The sequence below is a fragment of the Pteropus vampyrus genome, unplaced genomic scaffold (genome assembly GCF_000151845.1).
Source record: "Pteropus vampyrus isolate Shadow unplaced genomic scaffold, Pvam_2.0 Scaffold67, whole genome shotgun sequence".
Lineage (NCBI taxonomy): Eukaryota > Metazoa > Chordata > Mammalia > Chiroptera > Pteropodidae > Pteropus > Pteropus vampyrus.
Window position 1 is genome coordinate 7068196 of NW_011888848.1, and position 18604 is coordinate 7086799.

Consider the following 18604-nt stretch of genomic DNA (forward strand, 5'->3'; position numbering starts at 1 on the left):
TCAGCCTGTGGAAATCCAAGGAAGAAAGGAACTTGGCTTTAGGGAACAGAGAAGACTGGCATTTAGTGAACAAGTGGATTACTGGGATGGTGGCTAACTAAAATGGCTCTACCTTAAAAAATGATTTTGGAAATCCTTAAATTCCCTAATAAAATATCTCCAATTTTCAAGTATATTTTTATTTGATTTACTGTTTTCTTTTGTTGGGCTTTGAATTTGTTTATAATTTATGTGCAAGTTGTTTTCCTTCACTGAACATTATTGTAAGTGGTCCTTACGGTAAAAGCATGATTTGAACTGTGTGGATGTTCTAAGGTAAAGTCAGTGATAATGTGGCCATCATACAAGTAAGAGGATTTCAGGTTATTTTGTTTTCCATGCTGAGTTTATAGCATTTGCTCTGCTGTTTTATATCATCAAGCAAGATCCAATAATTGCACTGATTTTATAAATCATTGAGATTATCTCATCACATAGTTATTATAGGCCAGAAAGAAGAGCTCACTTTCCAGTTTTTATAAAATTGCATTCATGATAATCTACTTCTGTACTCCAACGAAAGCAAAGATATCCTTAATGTTTGCATTCATTGTCTAGAGCCTCATTTTTATAAAATTTTGTAATTCTGGCATCCAGATTATGACACAGTTTTATGTCAGTAGCTAAAAATCACTTAACTTGAAACCTATAGTCTACAGCCTGAATCAGTGTCTTGTTATTTATGTCATTGACATAGAGAAATGAAAAATAATTATCCTTGAATTTTCAGCTATGGCCAGGAATTGAAATGAAGGGGTCAAAAATAGAAGAAAGGCTAGGAAGGGGCAAGAAAGGTGAAGATGATGCTCCAGAATGCCTTCTACTTCTTCCTCCAACCCCAAGCACCAGAATCCCATCTTCTCTAAGACATCAATATTTTAGATACTACTATTTTGAAGTGCCACTTTGATATAACATTTGCCAGATCCATATTAGGTTCCAGGAACTCTTCTATGCCCATTACAATATTAACACATTTAATTCTCACAATAGCCCAGTAAAGTAAGGTACTATTTACCGATACATTCATTCTGTGAACCTCTTAGTGTTCAGGAAACAGCCACATCTTGTTTATCATTTAACTGAAAAATTAGTTTAAAATATTAAACATCTATATGTATAGAAAACATAAAATATAAAAAATGTTATAACATAGTGGTTGACAGCAAAAGCTTTGAATTTGGCAAATCTGAATTTAAACCCTGGATCATCCATGTTTACCAGTGACCTTGCCTAGCCACATAGCCTTTCTTTAGCTACACTATTTTCTTACCTGCATAATGGAGATAATATTTGTGTTTTTTTTGTTTTTGTTTTTGTTTTGTTTTTTAGGATTTTGAAAGTAGTAAATGAAATAAAAAGTACTGAATAAGTGGTTTTTGAAAAGAGACTACATAGCTCTTTCGAGAATTTTGATTTAAAAGAGAAGAAGAGAAAGTTAAATATCAACTCCCAGTGACCTTTTTTTACTCTGTTTTACAGGATGTTTTTTTCATTTCATGATTAATTTATTCATTTTAACATTTGATATTAGAGTGTATCTTATTAAAAATACTTTGTTATAATTTAAATTTAATTGTTTTTTTTCTTAGTGGTAATATAATGATTTTTTTAATATAATGATATGTTTTTTAGTTGATAGATTTTTAGATTTAATGAACTAAGTTTTACGATACATATCAACAGTTTTTTCCTTCAGGAGGCAGTAATATGTAGTAGTTACACATTCAGATTTCAGTTGTATATATAATGTCAAATAAGTGAACCTTTTTTTTGTCTCATCTCTTATCTGCAGAAGGAATTGTCTATTCCACGACATTATTAATATTAAATTAGGAAATGTGTATAAATTTCTTAGCAGTGTCTGATGCAGAATTGTTAAATGCAAAATAAAAATAGACATTATTGTTATTATTATCTTTATTTTCCCAGTTAATCTGTGAATTAATAGAGCTAGATACTAGAGCCAAATCTGCCACTAATTAACTTTGGAATCTGTCTCATTTTCCTGTTTTACAAAAGAATGTTTTGGCTAAGATGACCTCTAAATTACTTCTGGCTCCAACATTTTGTAATTTTATTATCTAATTCAGAGTCTTAACATAATATGACCATAAAATGAATTTCTTTGTTTCTTTCAGTTTGTGGGGACATCCATGGACAATTTTTTGACTTGATGAAGCTCTTCGAAGTGGGGGGATCTCCTGCCAACACTCGCTACCTCTTCTTAGGGGACTATGTGGACAGAGGGTACTTCAGCATCGAAGTAAGTCTACATCATTTCTTTTTAGCTGCTCAGTAATGGATCAACAGTACCTTAGTAACATAAAAGTGGTAAACATTATTGCCTTAAGGAGATCTCTAGTCTATAACAATGAACTTTAATACACTTAATTCTTGGGATATTACCTATCTTATTTTCATTTGATTCCCATATGCTTTTTAATGTATAGAGATGATAAGGAAATGGCTAATAGTCTTTTCTACCTTTTATATATTTGCAACTTTGTAAAACTTCCATCGTATTTACATTAGAGAATTTCATTTCCTGTTGAGAACTAATCAAAGTTGATTGAATAAGCAGAAATGTGTTTGCATGGTTATACCTTATAATTATGAGACAATAAGTTATCTTTGTAAATTGATAGTCAAGTGCAAGTGTGTCTCTATCTGTGTGTGTGAGTGCTTTGTTTTGTCTTTTTTGATACCTGTCATCTAACTAGAGTAATTTGTCAGACTCATTAATTAAAACAAAACAGATAATCTTTGAGTAGAGCTTCTTCCTCAGCCTCTCATCTGCATCTGCTTCAGGTAAGTAGAAATTACATTCAAAATAAGGACAAGGATCTTGTTTTATTCACATGTTTGTTCTTCCTGGTGCTTAACATGTCATTGGTGTCATACATGGAAAGAGCTCATTAAAATTTATTAAAAGAAATGGTTGAAATAGGAACAAGTTTTAAAGAAACAGCTCATACTATAGTAGCTGACAGTGTAAGTGTTCTCGAAAGAAAAGCATTGAAAAGAAAAACAATTTTTCTTAAGAAAGAATTCAGATTTATGTCTTATGTCAATATCATTTATTCATAATAGTCACATAGAAGAGATTCTAGGTTTTTAAATTTTCATCATAATATTTACTATAGGAACATTTAATGTTGAAAAATGTGTCATTCTTAAACAGCTTTTGTTTTTAAGACTATCATACTAACTTTATTTTTTGGTTATTCAGTTCACCTTGACTCATTGACTAAATATGTATATATAATAATATATTTCCACCAATATATTAGTATTTTCTTCATTTAAAGATTACACATTTATTCATGATGATAAGGGAGGGAGGGGTGGTGTTGGTATATAAATCCATCCAAAAGGAGAAAGTTCATTTTTGGAATTTCTTCCATTTGGCAAACATATTATCGAGCATATAAAATGTGTATGCACTATGATCCAGACTGTAGAGAATTCGAAGAAAAAAATGTCCTTGCTTTCTAGAAAACTAAATCTATGTAGGAAAATTTAACTACTAAAAAGCTGTCAGAAGCCTAGAATAGGTGGTCATCCAGGATTCAATTATTATTTGAACCAATTATTAAAATCTTGTGATAAAAGAACTACAGAAAATAATTGCCATTGGAATATAGAAAATTGAGAAAATATTAGGATGATACACGTGGCTGGGGAAGACTGAGTCAAAGAACAAATTAAATTTAGCCAGGTAGGAAGGAAATCAAAGCAAGAAGAGTACAGAAGAAGCAATTAGTAAACTTCATAAACCTCATTCATGGGCTGTCTTGACCAACTTGACAGGGAAATGTGATTGAGTGCAAATTTTTAAGACCTTTGTATCACATTAGGCTAGTATCTGCCAAAAGTAAGAAGAAGGAAAAACCTACATAACAGTGTTTTGAGCAAGATAGAAGTTTTTTTTTCTCCCTTGAGTAAAAGCCCACAGATGGGCAGACCAGGCTGATGTGGTAAGCATGGTGCCAGGGCCCAGGCTCTTTCTGCCTTGTTGCCCTGATGTACATGGCCCCATTCCAAAAGGCAGCTCATGACCCAAGATAGCTACACCAGCTTCCCTACATTGCATTCAGCTAGAAGAAATGGAAAAAGATAAGGGCCTGTCCCATCATTTAAGATGTTCTCCAGGAGAGGCACAATTACTTCAGCTTGCATCCCATGGTCCAGATTCATTGATATGGCTACAGGTGATTTCAGTTTGTAGCCAAATTTAAGAAAGACTGCCATAGGCAGAAAACAGCAATGGGAGATAAAGAATTTCTGCTACTTCCCTTAAATTGGGGTTGTTTTGAGTCTAAAAAAAATCTTTTAAATTTAATAACTCTAAAATTCATCTTTTTTTTTAAAACATTTATATGCTTCTATGAAAGGTTCTGAAGATAAATGAAATAGGTATTCTGCTTTCCTTGATACCCACCTTCTAAACAAGGGACGTCCATGACTGTCCTGTTGGAAGTGATTATTTTTATCAGCCAAATTATGGAGTGTTATGTTGGAAACTTTTTTTTAATATCATAATTTTTGTGATTTTTAAGTTAATTTGACTTTTTTTTTTTACCTAATTAAAGACAATAGCAGTTTACTATTAATTTGGTAATAAAGATAAAGCACTAAATTATGTGTTGCTTGAGTAATACCTGGCACAGTAGACTTCTTTATCTCACCAATTCCATTTTTGAATAATATTTCTTGATCATATTGGTCTTTATTTACCTTTTATTTTTTTACTGGAACAGTTCAATCATCTGAATCTGTGGCCTCAACCCATTTGAAATTTCCTAAACTCATCCTAATTAGAGCTTTTTGAACTCTGTTTCTTTCAAGTAAAGAAGTTGAGAAGCAGTAATCACTGATTTGTTCCTCAGCACTTTTTTTTTAAGTGTACAATTAATCTAGATATTTGAACTATGAAAGTTGTGATATTTTGTGTAATATAAATCTTTTGAAATTCAAGCAAAGGTTCAAAGAATGAAACCAAATGATGACATATCAAATGTAGATATTATAGGATATTTGAAAGTTCTGAAATGCATATATCAGAGTCCTCTTCATCAAAAAGAGCTCTTTAATAATTAAACTCCAAGAGTTTGAGAGTACAGCCCCAGGAACTTGCCACATCAATACAGAAATGACAAAAATGTGATGGCCTCATATGTAAAAATGATCCATTAAAGTGTGACCTTCGAGGGACTCTGGGATGGCTCAGTGATTTTGTCATATTTAAAATAACACAGATATTTATATAAAATATATTTGCGGAGAATACTTTGAGGCTTTTTATTGTGGATTAAGGAAGCTGACATTGTTTGCATGCTGTAAATGCTATTGTTTGCAAAGTATAAACGATCTTATTTTTTCCTCACAGCTCTGCTGGGAACATGTAAATGTCTTTCTTTAATATCTGTGGAAACTTAAGCTCAGAGAGTCACACACATAGTGAATGGCAGTGAAGTTTGTGCTCTTTTCACTACACCCCATGCCTTGGCCATGTCTTCACTAAAAGAACCACAAAAAAATGCACGCATCAGGCATGCAGAAACTGATAAACACTCCGTCATTCACTTAGGCATGTGCAAACACACACACACACACACACACACACACACACACACACACACACAATCCTCTCTCCACCGATATATTCTGAAGGTCACAGCATTCAATATAAAATATTCTCGCTGAGTCCAATGCTGTTGGTTTAAGAAAAAAAACTGAAAGAGCTCAGTATTACAGCGTATACTACCCTAACAGGTTTCAAAAGGTTCTTGATTCATCTCAGTAATTCAAGGCACCACTCTGGGTATTCTCCTTTGGCTTTCCTCTGGGCAAAGAAGAGCACTTACGTTTAATTTTTACCAAATCAGCTTTGAAGAGTGAGTTCGGATTTCTTACAATCTGTGCTGGATCGTATTTACAGGCACTAGGTAATGTGCTCTGGGCAGTACATAGAGCTCATTTTCTGTTCTCGCTCCCTTCCTCTCCTCCCATCTTCTCTTTTTGCCAAGATTAGAAACCATTTCCTACAGAGTTAGCCCAAATAAAACAAGCAAGCTTTTGAGTAGTGATGAAAGAGGTAATTTTGTTTTGAGTAATAATTTGTGTCACACCAAATACCATCCTCTTTCTGATGATTGCATTATGCTACCTAATCTCTTTGATCAAGCATATGTGTATATATAGGTCCATATCTGAGTGTTTCTCTGAGAATGCAGGGAAAATAGAACTGCAAACAGAGGCATGCACAGCTGTTTCCTTCTATTCAGTTCCTCAGGCTCCCTTTCTAGCCGTTTCACCTGGCATTGCCTAGAGCTTACATCAAGCTGCTCTTACTGCCCCCCCCCACCCCCAAACCGCCTGCTATACTTACATCCAGATCTCAGCCCAGGCCTCAAAGACATTTAAGTACTAAGAGTTGTGTTTATTAGCTGTGAACTCCTAGACTAGAATGAACCACAGCAAGTCAAGCAATGTTCCTTCCAATGCTTCTGCTTGAGAATAACAAGCAAACGGTACAGCAAGTGATGTTAGGTGACAGAGTATTGCCACAGGCACAAGGAAGAAAGTGTCTGGCTGTCTCCTTCACAGTGCACTGCTGTTCCACTGCTGCTTCTCTGCGTGCTTGTCAGACTAGGCAAATGATGTCTTAGAGGAGCTGCAGTTGACATTTCAGGAGTTTGGATCTTTTCCCAACCAATGCACATCCTTCACATAATTGTCTTATGATTGAGAGACAGCATATTTGATTGGAATGTGTCAACAGCACAGCTATTTTAGAGAGCTGATTGATATAATTTGAAGTTGTATATATTTTTTTACTTGCTTGCTTCATGTTTTACATCCTTCTTTATTCCTCTATGCAAATGTTCAAGAATAGTCATCATTAAAAGGCATGCATTACAAATAAATCATTGCATTACTATTATCAATGAACCAATTAAACTAATAAATGATATCCTTAGTGTTGCTTCATACAAGACAGATTAAATAGGAGAAAACTATGTTTATGATGAAAATTAATAAAAAAGGTAGAGGATGCTCAATCTTTCTATTGAGCAATCCAAACTAATTTTAAATTGTAAATATTTGTTTAATTATTTAGAATAAGACAAGAACAGTCAAGGTCCAGTTGAAAGTGATTAGTGCAACTAATTTACATCTCGCCGTGCAAAAAAGGCCAATGTTACTTGCTTCTGTTTCTACCTTAACCATTTAACTCAGTGAAAATTTTATTCAAATTAGCCATCTGATACCACATAGATGAAAATAATCAATTTTTTAGCTGATTTATATTTTATTGTTTAGTGATTGTGTTAATTTTTTTATTAAAAACTTTTCTTTTTAAAAATAATGTCAGGTTATGATTTTAAGATCTTCAGCTCTCCAGAACGTTAGAACTTTAGATGGCAAAGTAGTTGCCAGTAAAGACAGTGTTGTGCTTGGCAGCTTTCTCCCACCAGATGTTGAGGGTGCAGCCTGGCAGGACTCCACTCTCCAATCCACCCTTGCCTTTTCATTTACCGTGCCACTTCTTCCATATTGGCTGCATTTGTGGTTTTATTCGGTGTTTGGGAAGATATTTTATTCTTGCCACAGGGGAGAAGGAAATAAAATGTGAAAACAAGATTCTTATTTTTAGGGTATTTTGAGCCAAGATTTTGGAAATTGAGTTATGTTTTCTTTCTTCCTCTTTCTCTCTCTTTCTTTCTTTCTCTTTCTTTCTTTTTTTCTTTCTTTCTTTCTCTCTCTTTCTTTCTTTCTCTCTCTTTCTTTCTTTCTCTTTCTTTCTTTTTTTCTTTCTTTCTCTCTCTCTTCTTTCTTTCTTTGTTTCTTTGTTTGTTTGTTTCTTTCTTTCTCTCTCTCTCTCTTTCTTTCTTGTCTTCCTTTCCTCCCTCCTTCTCTCCCTCCCTCTCTCCTTCCCTCCTTTCTTCCCTGCCTTCTTTCTGTGTTTCTATCTTCTCATTTACAGGAAAGGAACTAATATTTTCCAGACTCCTACTATATACTAGATGTTTTATATTCATTAACTAATAAGGGGCATTAAATGTGTATTGAATCACTTAAAAGGTTAATAAGTATGATAAGAACATCATAGAATATTTCTGTATCACTCTTTGAGGTTTCAGTTATGCAAGAGCCACAATAATTAAGACTAGAAGTGGTAAAACCATGTGGTAATGTCAAAACAGGATCTGTCACAAATGACAAAAAAGAAAATATGGGCCATGTAATGTGATTCCTCTAGTAATATTTGAGTTTGTTAAAAAAAAAAATTGCATTTTAGATTTTAGTTGGAGAGATAATAGCTTTGCTTTAAAAGAAATTGTTACTGGCAAAACTTATCTAAAGAGTTCAGAATCGTGGTTACATTTCCAAAAGAATATTGATTAGGAAGCCTCACAAAGGAGCCTTCTGTGTGCTGAAATGTAACTGGATTTGGGCAGTAGTTTCATGGGAGTATACATGTATAAAACAACTGAAAATATGTGCACTTCATTGTATATAATTTATACTTTAGTAAAAACAAAAAACAAAACCTTTCTAAAATGTAGCTACAGTATAGCTAAAACATGTATTCTTTTCCCCAATGTATAAATGGAATACATTAAATAAAGCAATTTCAACAAGTAAATATAATTTTAAAGACTTTATATGCCCATTTCTATTCAAAATTTGACACCCAAATTTAACAGTTTAGAAGTGTGCGTGTGTGTAAATATAAATAAATATTTATATATAAGTATATTCATACATGTGTATTCTTTCACCTTAAGGTACAGCCTTATAAATTTTAAATTGGAAATAGTTCTCTTATTGACATTAGTAACAGTTTATAAATATCTTCTTTCAAATGTGAGATGAGTTTGATTCTTTTTATGAAAACATGTAAGTGCTCCTGTAAAACCGAATACATAGTGATCAGAGTCTCATTGAGCCACCGTACTACCCACTGAGGTAACAGGGAACTTTTACACATATCTATAGATCATGATGCTTCCAGGGTCACTTGGATAAGCCACTTGATCAGCTTCTCAGAAATAGTAATATCATCTGTCACATGAACTTTAGGTAATAATTATAATCAGAAAATGGTAATTAGAAAAATTAATTGAAGTAACTATATATATAATTAGATGTCAGCCCCTTATTTTTGTTTACTTTAATCACAATTACATAGTTAGAGACAATATCTTGCTTGAAAAACACAAGAATACATACTTTTTTCTGATAATAAGTATTTTCTCCAAAACTTGGGCTATATATATTCAAACATAGTTATTTCCACTCATTTAATAAATTGTCACACAAGTTGACAGACATGATTATTCACAGGTAGCACAACAAATGAATTGCCAGTAGCTTTTCCTTATGGACATTATCCAGCATATTTACTATATGTTGGAAAGCTCTTTATTAAAATGTAAATATTGTGTGTTTTTTTGGTTTCAGATTTTAGCAACCACAATAAGACTTATCTCAATATTTTTATGGTTCTATATTTTCTTAGCTTCACTTTTAGAACATAAATTTAATTAGGATAGAAAAGCATACTTGTTTTCAGAGAGTGGTTTACTGTTCCCTGTGGGTTCTTAATGAATGCCAGTCAAGGATAATGAAATTGATGTTAATAATTGAGTATCCAGTTATCTTCATGCACACTTCAAGACTGTGTTAAACATAGGTTTACTCCAAACCTGGTGAATTCATAGCCGGCCCTCATGTTCATGCAAACTTAATACCCAAGTAACTAATTTGGAAGTTTTAAGGTATATGAAATATTTCCCCAAGCTATTGGCCACATATGTACTAAGATTTCCCTACCCTTCAGTTTAATTATATTTACATATAAAAAAATAAGGCTTTATATACCAATAGCACTGAAATAAAAATCAAGATAATGGGGGAGAAGGCTAGTGAAGGAAAGAACATAATATAAAATACAGACATAATCCGAGTTAGCCTGAGCTTGTCAGTGTTTGCTTCCAAACTTTGTCTTGCTTTTCCTCTGGTTTAAAAAAAATAATTAGTTTTATAGAGAAGTATCCTTCTTTTATTTACTAATTGCTAATCACATTTCCTGTCATACTTTTACACCAGTGTATTTTCATTTTTAGTGTATTTTCATTCAGGTTTCTTCCAATAGCTTGTGTGCAGTTCATGGTTTTCCTGTAGTGGATAGATACTTAGTGAATGTATGTATTTCAGGTATACATGAACCTTGGCTTTGTACCCCAATAATGTTTTCTGTGTTTCAGTTCCTCCTTAATGAGGTCTAGCCTTTTGGGGACTTTTGGTCACACTAGCACATTCGGTTCATGTCTTTTTGATAATGTCAGCAATGGGATGCTTTAGTATAATGGAAAAATATTTATTTTTATATTCTTATTTTGTTTTCTCAGTGTGTGCTGTATTTGTGGGCCTTGAAAATTCTTTACCCCAAAACACTGTTTTTACTCCGTGGAAATCATGAATGTAGACATCTAACAGAGTATTTCACATTTAAACAAGAATGTAAGTATATTTCAGACCTATTCCTTTGACACCATAAGTGCTAAATAATATTTTTAATCCATATTAAGAGCACATTACAATATGATCCATTGCTTCAAAGTCAAAAATTTTTTTTAAAAATCACACTATTTTATGTCATACTATATTTCTTTCTAAGCATGCTTAACTATTCATGATAGTTAAGAGAACTCAGGATTTCTTTTTAAGTTATAAATTGTCTATAAAATTATCTAAAAATTTGAATTAATATTTGATGTAATTTATCCTAAGAAACTCTGATTACGTTACCTTTTGAAATAGCCAGAATGCTACTGTTTGGGATATAGTCCTTCCCTTTAATTTTAAATCACTCAAGAAAAGCAAATGGAGGGCTGATTCAACCTCATGCTTCTCATTTTGGAGCCAGTAGATTTACTAGCTTCTAGTGGATTTTACAAAATTAAAGGTGACACATTCCTTTACATATAAATACTAGGAGTGAGGAATACTTCATATAGATTTTGTTTTCCTCTTCTCTTAATTTTCTCCATCGTCCAGTGAAACAAAATCGTCCCAGTCATTTAGTCCTATATTCAGTGAAGCATAGTGACTTCAAAGCATTAGCTATAAGTCAATAAGAGAAAAGCAATGTGCAGTGATACAGAAAGAACTTTAGAGAATTTTTGCCCTCCGCTTTTCTGTAAGATCATTCAGGAAAATCAGCTTTATCACTATTCTTCTATTGGTCTCTGAGTTGTTTGTGTATATTTTTTTGAGATACATCTCCAGATAAATAGCAAAGATGGATACAGAGTTCTCTCTTCTGCTATTTAAAAATTTAAAACCTGAAAAATATAGATGAACAACAACAAAAAATAGTAGATAGGTTAATGTATAACTCTTTAAAAAGTTTTATTTAATCATGTTTTGGAACTTTGCAAGAAAACATTAAAAAAAAAACTATTTCAATGACAAATGATCCTAGCTATGAAGTAATGAGAGTAAATTTTTTTTTTTTAAATAATGTTTTAAAAGGTAAAATAAAATATTCAGAACGTGTCTATGACGCCTGTATGGACGCCTTTGACTGCCTGCCTCTGGCTGCCCTGATGAACCAGCAGTTCCTGTGTGTACACGGTGGTCTGTCTCCAGAGATTAACACCTTAGATGATATCAGAAAAGTAAGTTCTGTTATTTTCCAAGTCTAATCATTCCATATGCTTCAGTAATAAATAGAAGACATTCATTACTTTGCCTTTATCACTCACTTTATCCTTTTGAATCAAAACGATTTTTAAAGTGATCATGAATCTCTCTTTTGTATTCGTTATCTAGAAAGAAAGATACTTGGAAGAGTTTTCATCTCTAAAACTTCATCTTACCATAGGACATGTCATTGGAAATGTAAAATATTTGATCACTAAAAAAAATTATGCTGTTTCATTTCCCTTTGGTTTCTTTCAAATAGAACACATTGTGTATTCATGGTATATTATAGTTAGAAATGTTGCTTTGCTCTTGGGAAAATATCATTTGACCTTTAAAATGTTCCAATATTATTATTTTTTGAAATCTATTTTTTAAGCCTTAAAACTTTAAAGTAACAATCTAATAAAGGCAATGAGGATATTCCGTTGATCAGATTGAGTGGCTAGGTGAATAAGTCAGTTTTTTCCAGAAGTATTTTTTTCTACTTAATTTAATATTAGCTGTTACTGTTATTTAACCAACAAAAAGATGAATTAAATTGAATGTGGAAGTATCTTTTTATAAGAAAATGTAATAATATGGGATAGTTTTATGTAATAGAAAAGACAATCTTTTATTTCTTTGAGTTACGCTCAATATTCTTTTAAAAGTTCATTGTTTTTAAAGAAAAACTATATTTAGGGAAGTAAAACATTTAAATTCTACGTTAGTACTCTATCATTAAGTTTCAGGTCTTCAAGTGTAAAAATAATATTGTATTTACTTTTCTATTAGAAAGTACATGCATAATTTTTATTTTTAAAATCAGAAACCTTTGTTTTCTACTTTATGTTTCTGTATCCTTTTTTAAGACACCATTCCATATCTGCTTCTGGTATTTTGTGCCACACAGAGCATTCATATTTGCTCTATATTTAAAGTACTATAGAGACAGGACACTAAAATTCAGTCATGAAGTTCAAGTATAAAGTGGTTCATTTTCTGCATGAATGTAACCAATGTATCTTCTACAATCTGAGGGACTCTTGAAATAAATAATTACCTTCTTATCATAAATTAAGTAGATCTTAGAAATATCACCTGCTGTCCCCAGAACTGGCATGTTTCAGATAATATATTCAATTTTCGTATACACCATTAAGCTCTAGACTTAGTCATAACATAATTTTTAGGTTTGCATTTTGCCATCTGTCAATAAGAGTTTCCACCACACTTACTTTATTTAATGCATTTTTAGTTGTTTATTCTTACCGAAGATGATATTAATTTTAGGACGCAGTTTGTTACTTTTCCAGAATAAATTCAGTATTCTGGTTGCCTTACCCTTTAGCTAGGAATTCATATTAATCAGAAAGTCTTCTCTCTGCTGTTCTACCTATAATAATCATTTCTTGTTTCTTAGAAAAAAAAATCTGTATTTTTATGGACATTTATTATTTTTCTTGGCTGAATTCTAAAAGCATAAATTATTTAAATCTCTTTAAAACGTCTTAAGTTTGCAATGAATATTTTATGAATAACATAATGGCTGAAATATAGAGGGTCTTGTCTTATTGAAGTTTTTCGTTGGGCATTGAAAATGTGATATATTGTTTCATTCTTTTTAGATATTATTAAAATATGGTGTGTAATCAAAGTGTGATTTACATCACCTTTTATGTCTCGGGAAAAAAAGAGAATTTGATGGGCTGTCAGTCTTACATCTTCACCTATCCACCTGTCCCTATGGGTTTTTTAAAAACATTAAAATACTGATTATGAAGAATCACTTTTTAATAGGTTTTTCAGACCTGTTTTATGCTTTTCTTTTCAAGAGAATATAAAATCTGCTAACTTCACCAAAGATCTTTTAATTGCAGTTAAATCAGGTTAAACTAAAGGAAAGCGACAGTGTTATAAAAAATTGTTGGTGAAATATCATTTGCAGTTATATTGCTCGCACCTTCTAAATGCACCTTTTAAAATTGAAATATGACTTTGCTAAACATTTATAGCTGGAAAATAGATTCCATATGAGGGATTCAGGTGAAACTATAAAACTTAGAACTGTGAGCTGAAGAATGACGAGCTAAATTTGGATTTATTTTACTGTTTATCATTACTCTTGGTTTATACCCAGTAAGATAAACTATAATAAACTTGTACTTTAATTAGAAACTTAGAATAGCCCCTAATGAGTGAGTATCCAAAATGTCATATAGCAGGTGCTACTCTTAAAATGAAAGCCGTCTGTTCTCAAAATCATATTGTTAAATAAAAACACCATAAGTTGTTCTCATCTAGATTTCTAAATCAGAATTTAATGGAAGCTGTAATAGAAATTTCCCCAAAGATAAAGTAAAAGCTCCTCCTCAAGAAGTGAAACACAGAGTCCCATCAACTGGTAATGATTAAAATACTTGGGTAGTTAAGTTAGGGGGAAAAGAGAAAGATAAAAAGGAAAACAGGAGAAAGGAGAAAAGGAGTAAAGAGGAGGAATTGGAAAGGCAAGAGGGAGGAAAAGGGTGAGATGAAGGCAGATAACAAATGAACTCATCAAGAGAAAGAAATAAGGAAAATTGGAGAGAGCAGAAGAGTAGACCGGGGAGGGAGAGAGGAGGAAGGGGAGCAGACAGGAAGGGAGTGAGGTAGAAGGCAGCTCAGGCTGTACTGTGGTTGAGGAGAGGAAGTTGGGTGTTGCAAAACTCTGTTTGTTGGTTTTTTTCCCTGAATTTCAAGTTTCCAAAGATTAGTATTTTGCTCTCTGTCTTCTATTTTTCTTAGTTAGACCGATTCAAAGAACCACCTGCTTATGGACCTATGTGCGATATCTTGTGGTCAGACCCCCTGGAGGACTTTGGCAATGAGAAGACTCAGGAACATTTTACTCACAACACAGTCAGGGGATGTTCGTACTTCTACAGGTGAGGATGGAGTGCTCGCCTTCCAGGACACGATTGGTTCATAAATACTGTAATTTATCAGTTCATGTGTTTGATTTATTTATGATATTTGTATAATTTCTCTATGAAACAAGTATAAATGAAGGTTCATTTTAAAGGCTTGATTCAAATGGGTTCTTAGCATTTGAAAAATGAAAATATAAATACTAAGTAAGTAAGTAAGTAAATAAATAAATAATATGCCAATGTAAATACATAGATAAAAAAAAAAAGGCATAAAAAAGACATGTAGTGTCAGGGTAGCGAAGCATCTAAAGAAGATAGTAGGATTTAGTAGAAAATTTGTTCTGTTCCAAGAACTGTAGGAAAAAATCCACTGCCAGCTTTGATTTTTTTCATTCGATTATGTAATAACTTTACATTTTTTACCAGTTTTCATAACTTAAATCAGAAAAAAAAAAACAATTTTAAATTGGCTAATTAACTTATATTTAAGATATTCTTAAATTCCTTTGTTTATCAGAGTTCCTGGAAAATTAAAATGAACAACAACTTAGTATATAGGTACCATAGTAAATTTATTTTTAGCATAGTGACAAACCACGTTGAAAGCTTTTTATAGTAATTTTTATATTTGCCAGTGAATGGGGATTTGCCCATTCCATCACATTTCAGAGCACTTCAGAAAGAAATCAGCAACACAGTTGGTTTTTCGCGAGTCCTCACAATATTTCTGACATCTCACATCGATTTTAGCCTACACGTTTGATTACCTTCAGTTTCATAGGTTCCCTTACAGTCATACAGTTTATATGAAAAGGGGAAAAAGATCATGGAGAAATTGAGAATTTTAAATTCTAGAATATATAGTCTTAAAAAAGAAAAGGAAAGAAAAAACAGACCAAAAAAAACAAACCTTAAAAAACAAACCTGATGTTCACTGAAGTTTATGCTCAATTCCGGCCCTGACAGCTAAGCAAATGGCAAGGCTCGAAGAACTCTGTGAAATGTATTCAGCCACATATCTTCTCTCTTTAGAGTAAGCAGATATCATCCTTATGTGTAACATTGATCAGAGTTTATTCAACAGTGGAACATTTAGTTTTCTTTATGGGGGAGAGGAATAATCTCCTTTTATTCATCTGTTGATGTGATTAGGAAATTGAAGTTAGTGAACAGAAAGTCTTATATGCTGTAAAGCACCATTCAAAGGGTAGTTTTTGTTATAAATATTAATAAGTAGGCTTGTTGCAAGCTTATTTATCAGAAAGTTTACAGTTCATTTCTTTGTTTTGAAAATTTGGGAACAAAGTCTAATGAGTCTATTTTGGCTGAAATGCAGAAGCATGATATAGTACTTCCAAAAAGACTAAGGTTTCTTTTCAGTAATTACTTAATTTGGGAGTAATCTTTTATTAAAGATGTTCAAACTTTTAGTGAAAAGTTAGGTATTGTTGAAATATCAAAGCCAAATGTTCAATTTTCAAATCTGGTGTTAAATCCCTAATTATACCTTGAGTGTTTAAATTACCTGATACCACTGAGTTGTGCTTCAATAATACAATAAACCAAATCCAAGCCTCTTGGTTCTGATATTGAGCCATTATTAGATTAATCTTTCTTTAATTCACAGTCTAAAGTTCTGTTAGTTTTCTGAGTCAGCTGTTCAGATAAATCATACTCTAAATAAAGTCTTGTACTAAACTTACATAAAGTTATGATATTTTTCTTTTGTGAATATAGACACAGATGTGTTTACATCAGAGATAAAGGCCATCAACTCGATAATTAGAAGATTATGCGTGTTTTCACACTTTTGTTCTCAACAAAATGATTATTTAACTCCTCTCATTAGAGGTTGTTAATAGATAATGATCTTTACCCATGACACATGCTGAATATCTAAATCCACAGCCTATACTCTGACTAAGGGCAAAGCAGTCTGTATTATGTTTTATCTAAGGAAGGGAATATGACTCTTTTTATTCTCCTAGAGCTTTTAGATCCTTTGTTTTTAGTGCCATCTTGAAGGTGTCAAGGCGTTCTCTTCTTTGTAGTTTATAAAGCTGACCTGGAGGGGCACAAAGGAACAAGAAAATGGGTACAGAAACTTAGTGACAATTACCTGTTTGAATTATTGTCACTTATTTTGATCCACAACTCCCAGTTATAGTTTACATGTTTATATTAAATTTGCATATTAATTTGCCTTGACATCCTAAGCACGATCTAATGTATTGCCTGGGCTATGATTTAAGTAAAATTAAGTTATACAGAAAAATGCATCAGTAAGAATGTATTAATGATGTTCATGAGTTATAGAAAATGGGCAATGTGACAGAGAGGAAAGAATCCATAAGAATACTATTTTGGCTCAAGTGCTACCATTATCTTTATAACCTCAGACTAGAGTTTGCATACACAAATGCATATAATTTTGAGGCAGGTAGTTGAGATACTTGAAGCAGACAAAATGTTAGATAATAAAGATTAATGAGGATCATGAGAAATTGGAGGCAAATTTTTCATTTTCATGTAGTCTAAACAAAAACTATCAGCTGGATTAGATGTTTGGGTTGTCAGTTTGTACTTCTGCCTTGGATGAATCACGTTAAGCTTTACGTTCTAGATTTAGCTTCTTCAAAAGAAGTGAGTTAAATCAGGCATCTAAAGTTCCTCTAAGCTATGAGATTGGAGGAACATCTTAACAGTCATTTTAAATGTGTTTTTGAAGTTGCAAATTGAAGCTCACTCAAATAATTACTGGTCTCAATCACAGATCAGCAGCCGTTCTTCTATTCATAGGCTGCCCCACTTCTCTTCTGCAGGTGACTCTCACCAACCCCTTCCACCTGGAAATCCTCTGGTTCCTCCTTTTTCATGTATCGTGATCCTCCTGAGACTTATCAGAAAGATCCCTGCCTCTTCTGCTTTCTCTTTCTTGGCTCTCCTCCTGTTTCTGACATTGTGTTCTTTACATTTTCCAAGGAACCGCAACTATTCCCTTAGCTTCGCTGTAAACTGTCAACCTCTGCGATTTGATTACAGATCTACCTCTAGCCCCTTCATCTCTTTATCTTTCCTGAGCTTGAATTCTCTCTTTCTAGTTGTGTGCTGGAATTTTTTTATCTAAGATGTTCCTTTGTCACCTTAACCTAAATTCACCTTGCCTGAATAAAGCTTATTTACTTTCTCATCTGCTTAATCCTCACTAGAAATTTCTCCTGATTTTTCTGTTTCTATTAACAGTTCATTCTTCCAGTCATGTAGACTAGCAAATATCTTTCCTTTTTCTTCTTGCATTGCAATCACCACCCGTCGGCCATCTCATCTTATTGACCCTTTCTTTATAATATCACCAGCATCTAGACCATCCTGCCTTCCCTTCCTCTCACTCTTAAGTTCAAGACTTTCATTCTTGGTCTGTTGAAATCATACCTGATTGCACAGCATCCTTCTCACCTCTCTCCTCAATTCGTATTGTTCCATTCATGGGTATCCTTTTGAATTCATTTACTCATTCAATTTTTAACAGACATTAACTGAGCACATACTATATATATGCTTTCTGCGAGGTTTTATAGATACTCAGAGTCTCTGTTTTCAAGGAAATAACAGTCTAGTGACAGAGACCAATAAGCAGAAATTGACAAAACGCAAGGTGTTTAGTGCTGCGATAAATGTAGAGGTTCTCTCTCTCTCTCTCTCTCTCTCTCTCTCTCTCTCTCTCTCTCTCTCTCTCTCACACACACACACACACACACACACACACACACACAGCTGAAGGACCTAACTCAAATAGGGATGAATCAGAGTGTAAGGGACTACTCATAGTGGAAGTGTTATTAGACCTGAATTTTAAAGGATGAGTAGAATATATCCAACCAGTCATTGGAGAAGGCTCTTGCAGGCAAGGAAATGGCATTTATGAAAATATGAGGGGAGATAACACTGAGAAT

The 18604-nt window shown here is 32.9% G+C and overlaps 1 protein-coding gene across 3 annotated transcripts in view; it reads left to right on the plus strand.

Annotated features, from left to right (window-relative positions):
* The window catches only part of PPP3CA (protein phosphatase 3 catalytic subunit alpha), a 310822-nt gene that overhangs the window by 234683 nt on the left and 57535 nt on the right, over positions 1-18604 (plus strand). For all 3 annotated transcript variants that reach the window (XM_023531395.1, XM_011361515.1, XM_023531396.1), the window contains exons 3-6: positions 2181-2305; positions 10464-10575; positions 11590-11735; positions 14527-14666. In XM_023531395.1, the coding sequence (XP_023387163.1) occupies positions 2181-2305; positions 10464-10575; positions 11590-11735; positions 14527-14666 (523 nt within the window). The remainder of the gene's footprint in view (positions 1-2180; positions 2306-10463; positions 10576-11589; positions 11736-14526; positions 14667-18604) is intronic.